General features: G+C 36.8%; 1 protein-coding gene across 4 annotated transcripts in view; it reads right to left on the bottom strand.

Annotated features, from left to right (window-relative positions):
- Window positions 1-147: 147 nt before the first annotated feature.
- APC (APC regulator of WNT signaling pathway) overlaps window positions 148-18,391 on the bottom strand; it is a 90,626-nt gene continuing 72,382 nt past the window's right edge. For 2 of the 4 annotated variants that reach the window (XM_083818929.1, XM_083818930.1), the window contains exons 9-16: window positions 17,033-17,131; window positions 14,063-14,441; window positions 12,739-12,834; window positions 11,756-11,895; window positions 10,716-10,793; window positions 9,348-9,464; window positions 8,095-8,309; window positions 148-7,593 (exon numbers count right to left, since the gene is read on the bottom strand). In XM_083818929.1, the coding sequence (XP_083675055.1) occupies window positions 1,035-7,593; window positions 8,095-8,309; window positions 9,348-9,464; window positions 10,716-10,793; window positions 11,756-11,895; window positions 12,739-12,834; window positions 14,063-14,441; window positions 17,033-17,131 (7,683 nt within the window). In that variant the 3' untranslated portion in view covers window positions 148-1,034. Of the gene's footprint in view, window positions 7,594-8,094; window positions 8,310-9,347; window positions 9,465-10,715; window positions 10,794-11,755; window positions 11,896-12,738; window positions 12,835-14,062; window positions 14,442-17,008; window positions 17,132-18,391 lie in introns of all 4 variants that reach the window. The other 2 variants (XM_083818927.1, XM_083818928.1) reach the window with 1 other exon arrangement.

Below are 18,391 nucleotides of genomic sequence, written 5' to 3'. Positions count from 1 at the left end.
CAGTGATAAAGAAGAACAAGTAACACCGGAGGTACAAGGTTTTGCTGGATCAGGCCACAAATGTGAGTGCATTATACAACATATTATAATGTGACATCTCAAAATAAAGTCCTGTATTTTTATGTAATGCAGAAGTAACACACACAATTTACATATAGTAATAATTTATTCTGAAATGTTCATTTTAGTCTCTGTTGAAACATCCCCTTATTCTCATTAATAAAAGAGCAGCCATCTCACCTCAAATACCAGAATATACAACAAGTTACAGCATAGCAAAAAAATTCTACCTACTTTAAGATAAAATCTAGATCAGGTAAAATAATTTTGTTCAAGGTTTTACAGTTACACAGTTTTCTTTTTTTTATTTTTATTTTTTTTTCAGAGCACAAAGGAAGTGTAAATTGTTACACCATAACTATCTATGCACGTTATGTGACCACAGAAATGTTATCATTACTTCAGAAAATAAACATCAGTTCCATTCATGCAGAAAAGCAGGCTGGGAATGCTTGTTCAGCAGAAACCATATTACTGTGAATTTCACAGCCACATGATTAATTATTGGTTTAGATGGACTCACAAGTACTAAAACTGAGTATACTTTTTTGCATAAATAATACCAATTCTTCCCTGATGTAGTTTAGTCAGTCTGCAATCTAGAAATGATTGGTAAAGCAGTACACTGTATCATTTCTACCTGCAATGTTCCATGATTTCAAGACAAGCCATATTTAAAGATTATGGGATGGGAAGCTAATTAAATACATGTTAAACATACTGTACAAATATACTTGCATTAGCAATTTTATTTCAAACTGTCAATCAGATATTCCTCCAAAATATTACCAGTGAAGACAAAGTATACTATCAAATATGGCTTCCAGAACAAGGACTCTCTAACAAGAATCAAACCTATTTACAAAAAATAAAAACAACAAAAAAAGCAATCCCCATTTTTCTTAAGTTTCATTCGAAACAAAAGTTCTAAGTAGCTGCTATATGTAATACATCAGTTTTATTTTTTGATGTATTTAAACAGAAGTCACCAGGTAAGAGCCAGAGTGACGCTTAGGACTCTGAGTTCCACCAGAGTCTGTATTTTCAGATTTTGAGTCACGTTTCTTTGTGCTGTTGTTTACTGGTGTCGGTATCTGTGATGGCCGAGCAGAACTATTGTCCACACTACTCTTCCTACGGCTCGGATTGTAGTTGAAAGGAGTAACTCTTGCGGCAACAGCACCGATGGGGGAGCTGTGTTTGCTTGAACTACTGGAACTGAATGGTGTACGCTCGCTCACAGTACTTTCATTATTTTCTGGTGCAGGAGCAGGATTAGTCTGCAGAGGTTTTGTTTCAGTGCCTTTCTTGTCTGGACTGTCTATCTGAAAGAAAGAGTTCAGACGGTTTTCTAAACCAATGGTACGAACAGGAACACTTCCATTCCCTGGATTTTGTTTTTCTTGAATCTCTTTAAAATCTTTGCCATTTACGCCCCCTTTCTCTGAAACACTGTCAATAACAGGGGGAGTATTTCCAGTTGGGGACCTTCCAGATCGAGGATTGTTAATTGGGCAGTCCTCAATCCTCACCCACACATCCTCTGTCTTAGAGACAGCTGGTGCCATCTGATAGATCAGGGTTTTGGAATCAGAGCTATTTGTGGCACCCGAGGAAGAATGCTGAGGATCATTCATTATCTGGGGAATTTCATTTTCTTTTATTTTTCTCCAAGTACCTTTTGCTGGTGCTTGGCTTTCTTTACTTTGCTTGTGTCCAGAAAAAGAACTTCCGTGCTGCTTTTCATCTTCACTTTTTGCCTTCTCACTGGATTCTGAAGAAGCTGACAGAATTGAGGAAGAACTTCCAGTTCTTCGCCAAGTGCTTACACGAGGAAGCGACGACGAATGCTTACTATGTTCACGTTTCCATGTTCCTGATCTATTGACTGGCAATCTAGATGGACTTTCAGAGTGAGAACGAGCTATATCATGACGTTTTGCTGGTCTCCCATCATATTCTACAGAAGGGCTCAGATTAGGGGGTAATTTTCGCCAACCACTGGTCTGGGCAGTTGAATGAGAGGACAAAGACATATCAGGAAGAGAAGGACTTAGAACTGGGGTCTGTAGTTGGGACCTTGTGGGAGAATCTGGCCTGGAAGGAGACAGAGATTCAAATGAAGCAGACTCTTCCAATTTGCGTCTTAGAGTTGGACTTGGAGCTTCTTTAATAAAAGTTGACTGGCGAACAAGGACAGGTCTCTCAGATCTGTCAGATTCACTTCCGCTAGATTTTGTGGATGACATTCTGGATAGGTCAGTCTTTTTGTTTGATCCACCACTACTGAGAATTTGGTTTAACCCTTTTGAAGCAGACTCACTTCTTGGAATGCTACTGGTACTCTTCGGTAAGGCAGTTTGCTTTGTAAGGTTTTGCTGGCTCATCTGCCTTCCTGGTGACGTGTATGACATCCTACCTGAACTTGATGATTTAGTTGAAGCTGTGCTAGGAGATGATGTCCTTGGCAACTGAGACAGTTTATTTGGAGGACTTATACCATTTCTTCCAGGGGAAATTGAGTTTCGGCCTGGAGATTGCAGAGGCCGACTTAATGGCTGCTGTTGAGGTCTAGAAGGAGTAGAGTCTCTAGATCCTGATCTAGAAGGTCCTTTACTTGATCCACCCTGGTTCATCCCTGAAAGTTGCCTAGTTACAGGAGCTGGCTCAGGTTTTCCCGATGACTTTACGCCTCTTGGAGAACTAGCTGAACTTTGGCCTTCACTGGGACTCTTGGAATTTGTGTTTTTGAGTGGGGCACCTTTTTTGGAAACAGGACTAGTACTTGAAGAACTATTTCGAACTCCTGGAATATGAATCATTGTCCTACCACGTGAAATTGAAGGCACGCTTGTTTGTTGGGGTTGCTTTAACTGGCTTGAAACTTCTGAATTGGAGCGAGCTTTTCCTGTAATCATGCTTTTATATACTTTTTTCCCTCCTTTGATTCCCTTATTTTCAGCTTCTGCTTTTTTAGACTCCAGTGTACTTTTCTCTCCTGGCTTAAGAATTCGTGGACCTTTATTACTAGTAAAAGGTTTTTCTTCTTGGTCTGGAGTAAGATGAAATGGTGACCCAAGGGAAATACCAGATTTTAATGAAAGGATAGAATCAGAGTCTGATGAAGCTTGTCTAGACAGTGATGCAGCAGCTGCAGCTTGATGCAAACTACTAACTATAGAGTTTGCACCTTCCTGTATTGCTTTCCAGTCAAAGTTCTCTGAATCAGGTGAGAAACCATGTTCTGAATCTGGCCTCTGTATCTCTCTCAAATCCAGTGTCAAATCTTCTGCCAATATACCACCTACATTTCTGGAATTATTTTTTTCACTTTCACTCTTTATTCTTGATGGTTTTTTCTTTTTAGGCATGGCAGAACTAATGCATTCCTGCAAAAGATCATCTTCTGAGTCAATACTAAGAGAACTCAGAGAGCTGTTTCTAGAGAAACATACAGGTGTATCTTCAACATGAAACGATTTGGGTGCATAACCAGAAGTCTGTGGTCTGTTTGATTCCATCTGTGAATCAGGAGCCTCAGTTCGCTTTGCAGGTTCTCCTTCTTTGTTGTTGTTGTTTTCTTGATCAATATCACTAAGGGAACTAAGAGATGAATTGCGAGAAAAACAAACAGGTGTGTTTTCGATAGCAAAATTCTGCATTTTCTCATCTGTAGCTGCCCCTCTGTCTGGAATATCTTTAGTTGACTGACAGAAAGTTTTAGGCTGGCTTCTGCTTGTTGGGTGTTTTTGACAAACTTGTGTCCTGTTAGTTGGTTGCTGATTTGAAGACTGTTCTGTATTAGTGCAGTCTTTAGCTTCTATTTCTTTTGCTTCTTTTCCTTTTCTTAATTCTGCCTTTTCCCTTGAAAGATCAACATCATCATCATCAAAGTCTAAAGAACTTAGGGAATCATTCCTTGAAAAACAATATGGAGTTCCCTCAATAGGCGTGTAATGATGAGGTGAATCAAATGCAAAGTTTCCTCTTACACGCTCTTCATTATTTGGAAGTTTGTCATTAAAATCTCTTGAATTATTTTTAATATTCTGTTTCTTTAGGTCTCTGTTCTCTGAATAGCTTCTTTCATTATTAATATTGTTTTTAGGCTCTGTGTTTTTTCTTACACGTGCTCTGTATTCATTGTTTTGGGGAACAGGCTTTACAGGTGATGTTGACTTCTTCTTTTCACCTTCTGATTGGTTTTTGTTACTTAAAGATGCAGATGCTTGTTGAATTTGATCCATTATTTTCTTCACTCTAAAAGGTTTGTGACTTTTTCCTTTTGGCATAGCTGAGTTAATGCACTCAGCCAGGATATCACCCTCTTCTGTTTTGTCATCATCCAGTCCTGGGGCAGTCACAGTTTTTGCTCTCTGAGAGTCATCTGTACTCCTACCTTCTGTAGGAATGGTGTCTCTCTTTTCAAATTCCCCTGACTCTGCCCCTGTACCCACGCTGTCTACATTGGCCAACTCATTTGGTGGTGATTCTATTGTAAGATCACTTAAAGATGTAGCTGTTGAAAAATTTATTGGTGTACCCTCAACGCAATATACCCGCGGCATATCATCACCTGGTGTAAAACTAACATGCTTTTGGGATTGCAGTCTGCTCTGTGAAGGCATAAGTTTGTAAACTGGCAGCTGGCTGGGCTTTCTGGCTACAGGAGGAGGTATTTTTGGAGCAGATGCTTGAGAAGGCTTTTTGGCTTTACGTGAAGACTTCGTTGGCATTGCAGAAATAATGCATTCTTCCAGTATTTCAATATCATCATCATCAGAATCATCCAGAATGTCTTTTTCTGCTTCAGAAGGTTTCTCTGCTTTCTTCTCTTGGTTATCCTTTGTATTATCTGACTCTTCAGGTTCTGCTTCATTTCCATGTTCATTTTCATGTACGGGAGGCATTATTCTTAACTCGACATCTTTCTGTATAAATGGCTCATCAAGACTCAGAGCACTGAGGCTAGAAGAGCAAGAAAACCCATCTGGTGTACTTTCTGTGGCAAAATGTAATAGTGTATCAGCATCTGGCAGCACCTGAACTCTCTGAACAGCTGCATTTACAGCTGCCTGTCTAGGACCAGGCTCTCTCTTTTCTGCACTAGGTACTTTACCTTTAGCTACATCTCTTTTTACCTGAACGCCTTGAGAAGGAGGTGGAGTTTTACTTCTGCTTGGAGGCATTGTTTGTCCTGGGCTGTCCGGAAGATCACTCGGACTTATAATGCCACTTACCATTCCACTGCAAGGCTCACTTTGAACTGAACTAGCAATTGAACGGCTTTCAAAACTATCCAGGGAACTTACAGAAGTACATCTGCTGAACATGAGAGGAGTTTCCTGCACATAATGTTCTGGTGGGCTTTTAGGGGTTTGTGCACCACTCTTTGAGGGAGATTTGGCACCTGAAGAAAATTCAACAGCTTTATGTCTAGAGGAATCAGAAGGAGATAAACTAGAAGTTGGCAGTCTACTGGATTTTGTTCTGATATGTTGTGATGTTGATGTGATTTCACTTACTGAGGCTTCTGCAGATAGAGCCCCACTGTTTTCCTTCAATTCTGCTATCTGTAGTGTATTATTAGCATCTGTCACACGTGTGGATTGATCACGTCCTATTTCATCTTCAGCTGATGACAAAGATGACAGAGAGCTACACCTTGAAAAACATATTGGTGTATCTTCCACACAATAAGTTTGTATAGTTTCCTGATTAATAGAGGGAGTCTTACAGGAGGCAGTCTTTTGAGCCTGACCTCTGCTCTGTGCAGAACTTGGGTGGAGCTGATTCTGTCTCTTTGAAACAGCTGAGGGGGCTGACGCGTTCCCAGTGCTTGAGGAAATACGGTCAGTTTTAGTGCTTTGCACTGAAGAAGTCTTTGAAAAAGTAAAAGATGGCTTCTGAGAAGAGGGAGGAACTTCTGTTGAGTATTTTAGACTATAATCGATCGGCTGATCGACATGATGTTCCTCTTCACTGTACTTTATACTATAATTGGTTGGTCTGTCTTCCTCTTCATGTTGTTCCTCCTCAGAGTAACGTTCACTGTAGTTGGTTGGCTTATCATCATCATAATCATCAACCTGGCGCAAGGACTGGTTTACTTTCTGATTCATTCCAAGAGTCGAGCCTACTCTGTTCTGATCTGAACCATTAGATGCTCTTGATCTAAATGAAGAAACACAATCTTGCTGTCCAAAAGGTGACTGATATTTCATATGTTTATCATCTCCACTCTCAGTGTACACTGGGTAGGCTGCACTTTGGCTCCTTGACTGCCTTTGTTCATTCTGTTTCATTTCATCATCTATTATATGCTTAGGCCTTGCCCATCTTTCATTCTGAGAGGGGCTCTGCCTCCCAGAATTTAACTGTTCGTCTGAATACTTAAGACTATAGTTAATAGGAGTGTCTAGCTCTCCATCATTGTCATCCATGTGATTTGCACTATGTATCTTATGTGCCAAGTCAGCTGGATATTGACCATAACTACAAAATTTACTTTCATCATCTTCAGAGTAAGATTCAATGGAAGGTTTCATTTGGCCTCTTTTACCATAGCCATCACTGCTGCTTACACTATTTAAGCTATCATTTGAAGCTCTCTTGTATTCCATTTTTGTGTAAGGCACAGGACATGTCCTGCTTGAATTCTCAGATTTAGGGAAGTATGTACTTGAGTGAGTAAGGGCACTGGCTGCTCTCCTCGGGGCATTTCTGTCTTCTGTCAAACAGTGCATTTCAGAAGTGGAACTAGAACTTCTGTCTTCTTGTGGAATATGCATGCTTGTCACTTCTTCCATAACTTTGGCAATTTGAGCTGCAGCAGTAGAAATTTGCATTCCTATTCTCTTAGAGGAGTTCCCAGTGTTCTCTGTACCCGGATGGTAGGTATTTAAACCTACTACTCGATCCCTGTCAAGACTTCTGTCTTTCTCAGATCGACAATTTTCTATGTTTCCTCTACTGGAAGAAGAGGAGCCAGGCAATACTGTAGTATTTAAATATGGTGAAAGTACAGTCATATTACCAGTATTAAAACTCTCTGATCTGCAAATCGCATCATCATGACGACTAGAATCCAAAACATACTCGCTGTATATGTTCTGCTTATGTCTCTGCTTATTACGGTGAGATGCCTTTGGGCTTAAATTATCAATATTGTCAAAAGTCTCTGATAAATGCTGAGCATCTAATTCTGCTTCCAGTGCCTTTTGTTTTCTAACATGAAGAGATGGTAAGCTTGATCCTGGAGACATAATATTAGCATCCTTATACTTTGCTGGCCTGTTTGCCATGAGGTTTCTTAGAGCTGCAGCGCTGCCCATTGCTATCATCTTGTGTTTTGAGTGAATGAGATTTTTGAGCATGCTGACTGCTCCCATGTCCCACAGTGCCTCCTGATCCTTTGCATTTCGTGCAGAAAGATTCCACAGGGTCCCACATGCATTACTGACTATTGTCAAACTGTGTGACTTCAAGTGTTGTAACAAGGTTTGTAAGCAGCTGTTCTCTCTTAAGATTTGCCTGGTGTTGAATAATTGAAAACAAAAAATCAGTAAGTGGCATTTCAAATGAATCAGAAACAAAACAAAAACCTACTATGCTACAGGTGAGTTTAGTCCTTTGAAATGATGAAGTATCTAGTGCAAATTTGTCTTATTTTTCCTCTATTCATATGGAATCCATCCAAATCCAACTGATCAAATACTAATACAGATATGAATCACTTGTTCCCACCCTACAATCCCTTTATTAAATATTTTTCCATTCCAGGTGGTTTCCTTTATAACTTAGCAATTTTCTCTTTCCTGGAAAAGTTTCTAGTACCATTCATTATTTACAAGCAACAGATATTGATATTACTGCATATTCCTGTTATCTGAGTGGAATACTTGCCTTATCAAATTCATTACAAATTATTGTATTTGATTACTGTACTTCATACATGCATTCCTATTAAGACTCAACATACAAACATGCTTTTGGTACCATTATACTGTAAATTGTCTGAAAATGTATACCTACCTGTGGTCCTCATTAGTTGCAATTAAGCTAGAAACATTTCTTAATATCCCTCCTCCACTTTCTATGATGGCTAGAGTGTTTGTTTGGCTCCGGTATGTGAGTGTGCCAACTAGAAATGCAAGAGCACCATCGACAGCACATATATCAGCTTTGTTCTCAGTACAATGTGCTGACAAATTCCATAAGGCACTCAAAACGCTTTTTAGGGTTGATTCCTAGGAAAATAAAGTGATAGAATTAGAAAAGTTTCCAACTATTGAACACAATCCCTCAGAAATACTTAAGTTAGCTTCCAGAAGTCTGTCACAAATCTGTTTTTCCAGTTCCCACCGATGCAACGATGAACCAAGAATAAACTGAAATAGTAATTCCTGTTGAACCTGCACAGTCTGAAAATACAGCCCAGAGATAAAAACTGCCTCACTGATTCTAACCTACATTTGCAAAGAAACAAAATTCACTGATCATGGGGTATTTTTTTCCCAGTTAACTGCAGAATTTGATTTTTGCTTGGATGAAATCTCAAGTGTTGTATGGTAAACACCCAGTATTTTGTTTTTTGTTTTCCTACACATGCCTCCCTATTCCTCTAGTTTTCCTCGAAACACTCATAATTTGTGATTTAATTATGTTCCAATTTCTGATTTCTGAGCTGGTAAGCTAGAGGCATATAGCACTGCACACACCAATAATTTTCTTTGCTTCTCTCTTTCCATCAGCTATGGATTTGCTATTGCTTGCCAGAAAATTTTGGAATTATGAACCACAATATTTGTTAGTTGCCATAATGGTAAAAATGGTTTGAAGATTAGCTGGCAGAGGACTCTGGGATGGAATATAGTTCTGTATGATGACAGGAATTATACAAAGAATATATCCAGAAAACAGCAGAAGTGGAAGTTACCTATTCACTAAATCAGAAGAGGTTCCACTGAATTGCAAAATTATAAACAGTGCCTGTTAGAACAGCACAGCTCATGAAACTGAAGAGCAAAAGCTGTCAACCCTCATAAATAAAATTATATACCATTAGTTTTGAGGTGACATTGATACGTTGTGATCTGCTACCCCATTAACTCAAAGCAATTCTGTTTAGCAATTCCAATTGCTTTAAGTAACTTTAATTCTGAAGTTACCTAAAACACCCCCAGTATTTGACCTACTACTTATATCAAGAAGGACCATACTTTTATTTTGTATAAAATAAACAGAACACCTCAGAAATTTATCTTTTAGTTATTTATACATTATACCTTCTTAACTTCTAAAGCACATTCCATCAGTGCTTTCACACTCCCAACTTCACGTAGTGTCTTTTTACTGTTTACATCTGCTCGCCAGGACAAGTTCCTCAACACACTTGCAATGACCTGCAAACCAAGAAAGAAAAAGAATATACGTATATGCATATAAACAGGTGTAGTTTATATATGTACGTATAAGCAAGCATATATAACAGTCTCATTTGTGCTAGGGGAGGTTTAGATTGTACATAAGGAAGAATTTCTTCACAAAGAGGGCAGTCACGCACTGGACAGGGCTGCCCAGGAAGTGGTGGACTTCCCATCCCTGGAGGTATTTAAGGTATGTGTGGAGGTGGCACTAAGGGACAGTTTAGCGATGGGACCCAGTAAATCAGGTTGATGATTGGACTTGATGATCTCAAAGGTCTCTTCCAACCTATGATTACATAAGGAATATATATTATTGCTTACGATATTAAACAAAAATAATTTCATATTTAGTAATTTTAAACAAGTTCCCAAACAATGAAGAACAGTTCTACGTTCTCAGCTCTGAGGATCACCCTGCACACTTCATAAATACTGTTTATTTTCAAGATATTTTCCTCTACAGCGCAGGATCAATTGGAAGAGACACTCAAGTGTCACACCAAACACTTTGCTCATGCTTTGGCAGTTTCTCCAGGAGGTGCTGCTGTGGAGAGCAGGTATGTACGTACTAAAAGTACAACCTTGTCAAGTCAGATGCAGATTTTTTTTTTGAAGCAGAGCTTCCTCTACTACTGTTCCCCTATTATTAACTTTCTGTTACTGTAGAGGAGCCACAATAATGCATTAACCCCCAGTCTGCTAACGGTATCGTTAAGTAAGCTAAATTGGAGAATTTAGGATCGCTCAAACTTTTCTTGAAAATTGTATTTCCACCAACAGACGAGGGTCATAAAAGGAGCTTTACAGCCCATGTATTTTATGTGTTTTGGTGAGAAAACAGTATGATCCACAGCTTACCACTTTTACTACAAGAAAGTTGTACTTCACGATTCACAGAATTAATATAGGTACTAACTTTGCATCAAAGTTAATGAGATAACACAAGAAAAGAACAACAATTACAAAACAAAAGTCAGGCTGGGATAAATGCAGCACATTTCAAAGACACAGTAACTGAAAAAATAGAGAAGGCAGCACCCTAGGAACTTAATGCAAAGACAGAATTCAAGTATAAAAATACCTGATGTCAAGAGCAAATCAGTAGAAGGGAAGTAAATATTAAGAAAGGAGAGCAGAAATACAGTATCTTCACATAATACAATAAAATTGAAGCAAAGCAAAATAATGGAAACGGCCAAGAAATATTTCACCTAGTAAGGACATTACCTGCTGTAAGTCTTCACTTTCAGACTTCAATTGGGCTACAAGAGCTCTCATGCAGCCCTTCATAGAACACAATGTAGCCTGATAAAAATCAGAAGAAAATAGAAAAGAAATAGTTCTAAATCACAGATTAGGTGGCTTGCTTGTGCACAGTACTTCGATATTTTAAGCTGATCATTTGTGAAGTTCAAAAAAAAGCTTTGTAATACATGTTTCCAACAACAAATGTTTGGTCCACAACGATTAAAAACTTAAGCCTAACAGTTTCTGTACTGGGAAATCCATAAGTGGTAAAATTGTGCTAAATTTTACTTTTATTTTTTCAACAGGTCTAGGACCAGATCTGGAACAGTACTAGTTGAGAAGCCTTCTTTAACATATGCTGGGTAATATACTGGACAATTATCTGTAAGCTGGCAATGTGTTTTTACCTGCTGTCTATAGAGTCTCACAATTACACTTTTCATTTCAAACATACAAAATACTAAAAAAGATGAGTATTTAAAACTAAAACGAACTAATTCTTGTAATTCTTTGAAGTAGTGCCCATAATGAGCTAGATATTCAATAAATGTTTAAGATCGAGCTCCAGCTTGAGGAGGTTTGCAAAATCCTTTTGGACAGTAATAGTATTAAGTGACAACTAAACAAAATTTGGCTCAATTAACAGTTTTAGTTCAACATTCTCAGAAAAATCAGTCACTGTCCATAACTGTTGGTCCATAATCATTATGTGTTATACATTACCAAAAGATCATATGTATTGCTTAAAAAAAAAATTAAAGTCAATTGGTAAAATCCCTACTTACAGTGACAAATTAGAAGTGACTTGATTTAATGTGACAGTCGATACTATAATTGTCTGATATAACATTCCCGTCTGTGGTACCCTCAGTGAGGAACAGGATGGAATGGCATTTTGTTTTACTCTCCTGAGCCCAAATTGAATATCCTATCCTCAAGATTTCATCACCTGTCTGAGTGTTACAATTCAAACATAGCTATCAACTGAAATTACAATATGTTTGAAATTCTATTCTTACCTTGTTTGCCACATCCCCAAAAGTCAAGTTTGTCAGAGCCATTCCAGCATATCTCCTTAATGTAACACTATAGTGGTCATTTGTAAGTCCATACATTTCACAATCCACTTGCAACAGTTCAGCAATGGCCTGCAAACCTCCTTTAAAAACAAATAATAGAAATAGTAACAAATTTCAATCCTAATATCAAGAATACAGCTTATATATACACCAAGGAACAAACTGCATTTCTACATATATAACAAATCTCAAACATCTAAAAAACCAGAAGGTTCTGAAAGTAAAACAAGCCATTACATAATGACTGTAGATCTCAAATTCTATGCTTAGCACTGGCTGAAACGCTGTGTTATCATATTGAGATTTTGGAGGAAATGGAGTGAAGTGGGAAGAGAAACATTTATGCAGAAGTAAGAAAAACACTCATTTTAATTCTACCCAGCCAAAATCATGACCAATGAAATCATAACAGTTACATAAAAGGCTATTTATTAAATCTGACAAGTATTGATTTATTAATTATTATTACTGAATATTATTTTCTGAGGAAAAAGTACTTAACGTATTTTTACACAGAAGCAGCAAAGAAAACCTGCCTGCACAGAACTGAGTATGGACAAAGAAGTTCAGGCTGCTGAACAGCAGCCTACTCACAACAAAAAAAACTCTGGAAAGCAGCCTTCACTGCAAGTCCGATGCTTCTGAAAATCACAAATACTTCTATGATTATATACTCTTCCACAATTTAGAGTTCATGCCAAATAAAAGAGTAACTTTCATAATAACCTGTCCGATGGGAAATGGTATAGTTAATTTAAACTGCATTAATCACTTAGAGATCAACATCTGACACAAATGAACTGATGATCTGTTTAATCCAGTGGTAAAACAATGCCACATATCCTTCGAGGTATACAAATACAGAATGTCAGCGTTTCCAGGAAGTGTTTCAGAGGAAGTCAGAGGAATACATTTGGTCTTACCGAGCTCATTCATTGCATGCCTATGTTCTTCATCAAATGAAAGTTTCATCAAAACACACACAGCAGGACAGATCTGATGATCAACTGGAGCAGGCACTGATCCAGATATAGGTAACAATTAGTATTTCCTAGGTGTATAGCTTTGTATAAAGATTTTCAAAGAGAAACTAAATTTAAGATAAATCAATAGCAATTTTGTTCAGGGTTCTTATCTTCCTATTTATCCAAGAATAGACAGTTACTTCAGAATATTACTACTACATCTGTATACACAGATGCCTGAATAAATCTACATAAAACCAAGATGACATACAAGTACTAGAAATATACTTGATGCTGAAAAAGAAACTAAGGAGAATCATTAATGTATGTATTAAATTAGAAATATAACTTCTGGTACCAATTATCTTATTACTCTTGAAAAATAAAAATCTCTGAAAGAAATCAGTAACAATAAATATTATAGTGGCATTAGATAATACAACACCTAAAGTGAAGCTGTTTCTTTGGGTGTTAAGTCCTTAAGAATGTTTAATTAAACCCCTTTGCTTCGTAGTTTTAAAATTCATAATTTCATGAGCTAGATACTAGCTAACACATAAATTGTATTGGTACATGTTGTTCAGAGCCCAACTTTTGTGAAATGGTTGTAGCAGTAAACTCCAAAACCTATGATTCAGCCCACTGATTTCAGTGGTACTTCCATGAGACACCTACAACCTGTATTTACAAAATGCCATCAATTCAAAAAAGCAGTTAAATTATGCAGATTAAATCTTTTTTGTAACTGCCCCCCAAGAAAATTCCTATTTCATTTACATTGCTACATCTCTGGTATTTTAATATTGAAATATTTCTCATGTACATTATAGTTTATATTATATTGGCTAGATTGAGATTATTTAATTTGTGGTCTGTACCTCTCTCCTACATGAAGTGTGTATCTTGCGATAGAACGATTTGGGATTATTTAAGTATCCTTCATTATTCATCAAAATGTAAAACAGGAATGAGTTGAAATTTACTTTTAATTTACAGATCATATATATAAAACACTATAGAGTTTTTATCTGGAAAGCATACAGAAGCCTTATGATTTGAAAGAACAGGTTTATAAATAGGGCATCATATTTGTAATAGGTACTACTTCCTAACACTACCTTAACTCAAAAAGTGTATTTGTACATACACCCTCATGCATTTATTTGCAGCTACCCATATATATATACAAGAAATCTTACATACATTCAACATGATTTCAGATTATATTGTATTTTTTGTTAATTCATTGGTTTTCAAAATTTATACAGCTTGAAGAACCTACTTGGGTTTTTGTCTTGGTCCATGCCTTGTTCATGTGCTTCCTGCCATTCCCAACATGTTTCACAGTAAGCACGAATCTGCTCCAAAAGATGGAGCACGCGGATTTCCCGTCTGCCTCGCTTATCATCAGGCTGGGAGTGAATGATGTTATGTAGTGCTGCGCTGGCTCTGGCACGGGCCTCTTTACTACCACGAGAGTTCCCTAACAAGACAGAGTCTTTATCGTTGCCATGTAAAAGCTGGATGAGGAGAGGAAGACATCCAGATTGACGCATGGCTATGCAGCTGTCTTGGGAGCTAGACATTGCTAGCAATGTTCTTGACATGTCATCTTTATCATGAGTACCAAGCATTGATAACAATGAGTACACCATTTCCACCTGCAGATCAAATGATTTTAAAAAATAGTTATATTTAAAAACTACATATTAAAATAAATTATAATGAAATCTGAATGGTACACGAGCAAAAAAACCCAAACAATTGATTTAATGCTGCAATAATTTGTGCTACTTAGAAATAATTAAATATTATCACTACTTCACCATTTATAACCTTAATAAATCTCACTTAGTGATTAAATAGCTAGAATAAGTGGGTGGTAACTGTAAGCAGCTCTATTAATCTAAAAGTCAAATGGTGAAGACTTCTAACTTTCCATTGTACAAAGAGATTAATGAAACATAGTAATGAAAATATTTTAGTTTGAGACAGTTAAAATATCTTTAAAAGTAATTCTATCTCAAAAAATTATGTATGAATCACATTTTCATGTATGGATGCTCTTCAGTGAGAAATTATTTTCTATATGGCATTAAATACAATTATTTGAGGCAGGATAAGAGTGATTACATGAATTTTTAATTTACATTGTACTAAAACAATGTTGCATCTACATAAAGTTTTCATGTAAAATTTTCAAATTAACTAACCATTTTTTGTCACAAGGAGTGACTTGCATACAGACCAGATTACTTACAGCAAAAGTAAAACTTAAGAGTTAAAGGAACTCTTTACAGGGACAAAACCAGAAAAGAAAACAAATGCTCTTTTACTACACATCATGTAAGTACCGAGCATTCGTAAAACTAAATAGAGCCATATAAACCTAGCATTACACATTTAACTTGGAGCAACAAAAATTCACAGCAAAAAACAGATTCTTGAGGGTTCCCCTGGACTATCAGTGGTCAATGCACTATTTGGCTTGTCTATCCCATCCTGTTTTCTTCACTAGTAGCCTTATAATGAGGAATGCATTTGGTTCTTGCAGTCAACTATTAGTAGAACAACATGATGTAGAAGGTGATTTAGATACTATCTGAAACTCCTGAACTCTATCCAAACTCCTAAAGCCAAGATAAACAGCAACATTCAAAATGACAGCACAACATAAATAAACTATTAAAGGGAACTGTGAAATAGCAGAGGGAATTTCTTTAAAATACGCTAAGAAATAGCACTTTGGACTGCTAAACAAAGTTTTCTACTACTAATTAGATTTTTGCACTAGTTACTAGACCAATGAATGCTTTTATCTGGTTTCTTCACAAACAATTCTAATGTGTCTGAAGGTAAGTACAAATACCTAGTTACATAAAAATTGAATGGCAGTGAGTAGACTAAGCAGAGAGTCTGGTAACATGTATTTCCCTAAATACCATAGGATTGCTGGAACAAGGGAAATCTTCAAATTTACGAAACTGTATGATTCCATGCAAAATCCACTAAAATAGTCCTGTAGCCAGTTTTATGACAGTCTAGCATCCCGGTTTGGAGATTCTTGGTCTGGGAAAATTCATATGTAGTATTAAAACAAACTGCTTGGATTCGTAAAAGAGAGTGAATTTAATCTGCTTTATGTGTGCCTTTTGACAGATGTTTCAAGTTGCAGTTTTAATCCACAGTTATTTTGATTTGGAAGGCAAAGTTTCTGTCAGAGAATAAAGCCGAAGCCATCAAAATCTGGCCTCCAAGTTGTGGCAAACACAGTATAGGAAAAACCGTAAAGTGTATTTCCCTCTCTCCCTCTCTCTGTATGCACACACTGCAGAGACATCTCTTTCTGTATCTGTAAATGCATAACTGTAATTAGAATCCCTGCAACTTTCCTCTCTTCTCATGCATTACTACTAAACTTTTCTTACCCACAGCAAAGGAAGTTCAGCGTATTTCTTTGCCTGTAACCTTCCACACTCAGCATCTTTCCCTGCATTCAGGGCTATTCTCTTGTCTGTAACTTCTAGGAATTCTATGATTTGCTCTGAAAACTTGTAAACAAACTACCTGATGTCACATTCATTTGCTACACGCATACAATGCCGGGCAGCAAATCTATCATAACAACCTATTTAAAGCCCAAAGTAGTTAATACTATGCCAAGCTAATAATAGCCCCTGCTTCCCAGAAGACTGGGCTTAGCACCCCATCTACACTACTGCTGATTCCAGAGGCAATATAAACTCCAGTGGTCCATGAACTTAATTGTGTTACAGATTTACACATTTTTCCCCTCTCTTTTTATGCTATACATACACTTTTGAGTGCACTCTATTGTAAACAGACATTACTGTGAAGGGCTTACATGACTTTTTAAAAAAATTCTGGTCTATTTAATTTCTTAGCAATCACATCTGTTTTGTGAATTTGGTCTCTGGAAAAGTTTTTAAAAGGGTTAGTTTTCATCATGGAATATAAATCAACATCACAGAGTTTTAAAATACTGTAGTAATTTCTAGCAATTGCTTTTTCCTTACTGTAGTAACTCTATTACTGATCATCAATAAGTTAAGAATAAGAGGGTTTCTGTGGATATATTTTAAAGGTTGAAAAATATTAAGTTTTATCTCCATAAAATTACTATAGGTGGATAGATTATTCAACTAATATTAGTACTACTGGCAGAAACAATGAGATTATTGTATTAGTAAAATGTAGCATTAGCGACCTGTGGTTTGTAATCTTCGGTTACCTTGGTACCCAGATGACTTGTCAGTCTGCGAGGAACAGAATAGTTATTACTAGAGCTCATAACACTGGCTGTCTCATGGTCCATTCGAGCAGCAGAACCCTACAAATTTAAAAAACAATTCAGTATAACACGAAGTCTAACTGAAAAAACAACTACTGGTTAATTCAATTTCAGCACTGAATCACGAAATATTTACAGTGGTGAACTGTCAACGTATTTTGGATAAGTTAGGTTATCCCTGCCCTTACACTACTTAGATGTCACTGTTAAGTGGGCTTTATTAACCACTTCTCCCAAAATTCAGTCTCAATGGATTTCTATCTTCAATTGAATTCTTTTATAATTACTATTTTCATCGAGAAAAGGGAGAACTGGACTTTGCAGCAAGCTGAATTATGATTTTTATGGAGAGAAAAAAGCAGCTTTTACTTTTAAGTCAGATTACACACTGCCTAAGAATATGCATACACCTTCAGAATACAATCAGATAAGCAAGAACTGACAAGTTAAGAGATTCATCTGGACAAGGAGTAACCATACTTGAATTTGTCCACGTCGAAACTAAATTACAAATGGATGAATCAGTTTTATTTTTAATGAAAAGTTGCAGAACAATGCTGACACTATTAGCTGCAATTTTCTTAGAAATTATTGTGAATGTCCCTACCTATTGTAGCAAGAACTATTAGAATATTTGCCATCTTTCAATCTATTTTGTGTATTTTTCTTTTTCCACCTTTGCTATCCACTTTTTTTTTTGTCTTTGTTGATCATTTTCTCTGCTTACTGTCTGTGAAGTTGCCTTTACTATGTCTCTCCCTCCCCATTCAGTTTAGGGAACTTAAAAATACATTTGAATAGTGAACACTTTAAGAGAACATCGCTCTATTTATTTCATTTCTGCATTGGTGAACTTCATCTTGTCTTGCAAATGAGGTGAGTGCCTTACAAGATTTACATCTCCCCAGTGCTCTGTTGACCTCAACCCAGATCTCTGTTGTCTTTTTTTTTTATTATTATTTTTCTTTCTCCCTGTATCAGCTCTAACAGCAGCTGATAGCAGAAGGAAGACAACTTCCTAAAAGTTCTGGATCTGTTATACATAGCTAGGTAAATACGTTACCCACCACGATCATAAGATGGTGATATGATACATATTTATCTGGAATCATGTTTGTTCTCTCAACATCACAGCCCAAACAAAAAATAAACTCCAGAAGCTGAAAAATTACTTCATATTCTAACTGTTTTTAAACACTAACTGTGAGGGAATCACAGAAGCCACATAATTCCTACGAAAAATCAAATATTAATGGACTGTATCAGTGACATTTAAAATGTTACGGACAAAATAACGTT

The sequence above is a fragment of the Anser anser genome, assembly GCF_964211835.1.
Source record: "Anser anser genome assembly, chromosome: Z".
NCBI lineage: Eukaryota > Metazoa > Chordata > Aves > Anseriformes > Anatidae > Anser > Anser anser.
This window is presented reverse-complemented; position numbering and strand designations above follow the sequence as displayed.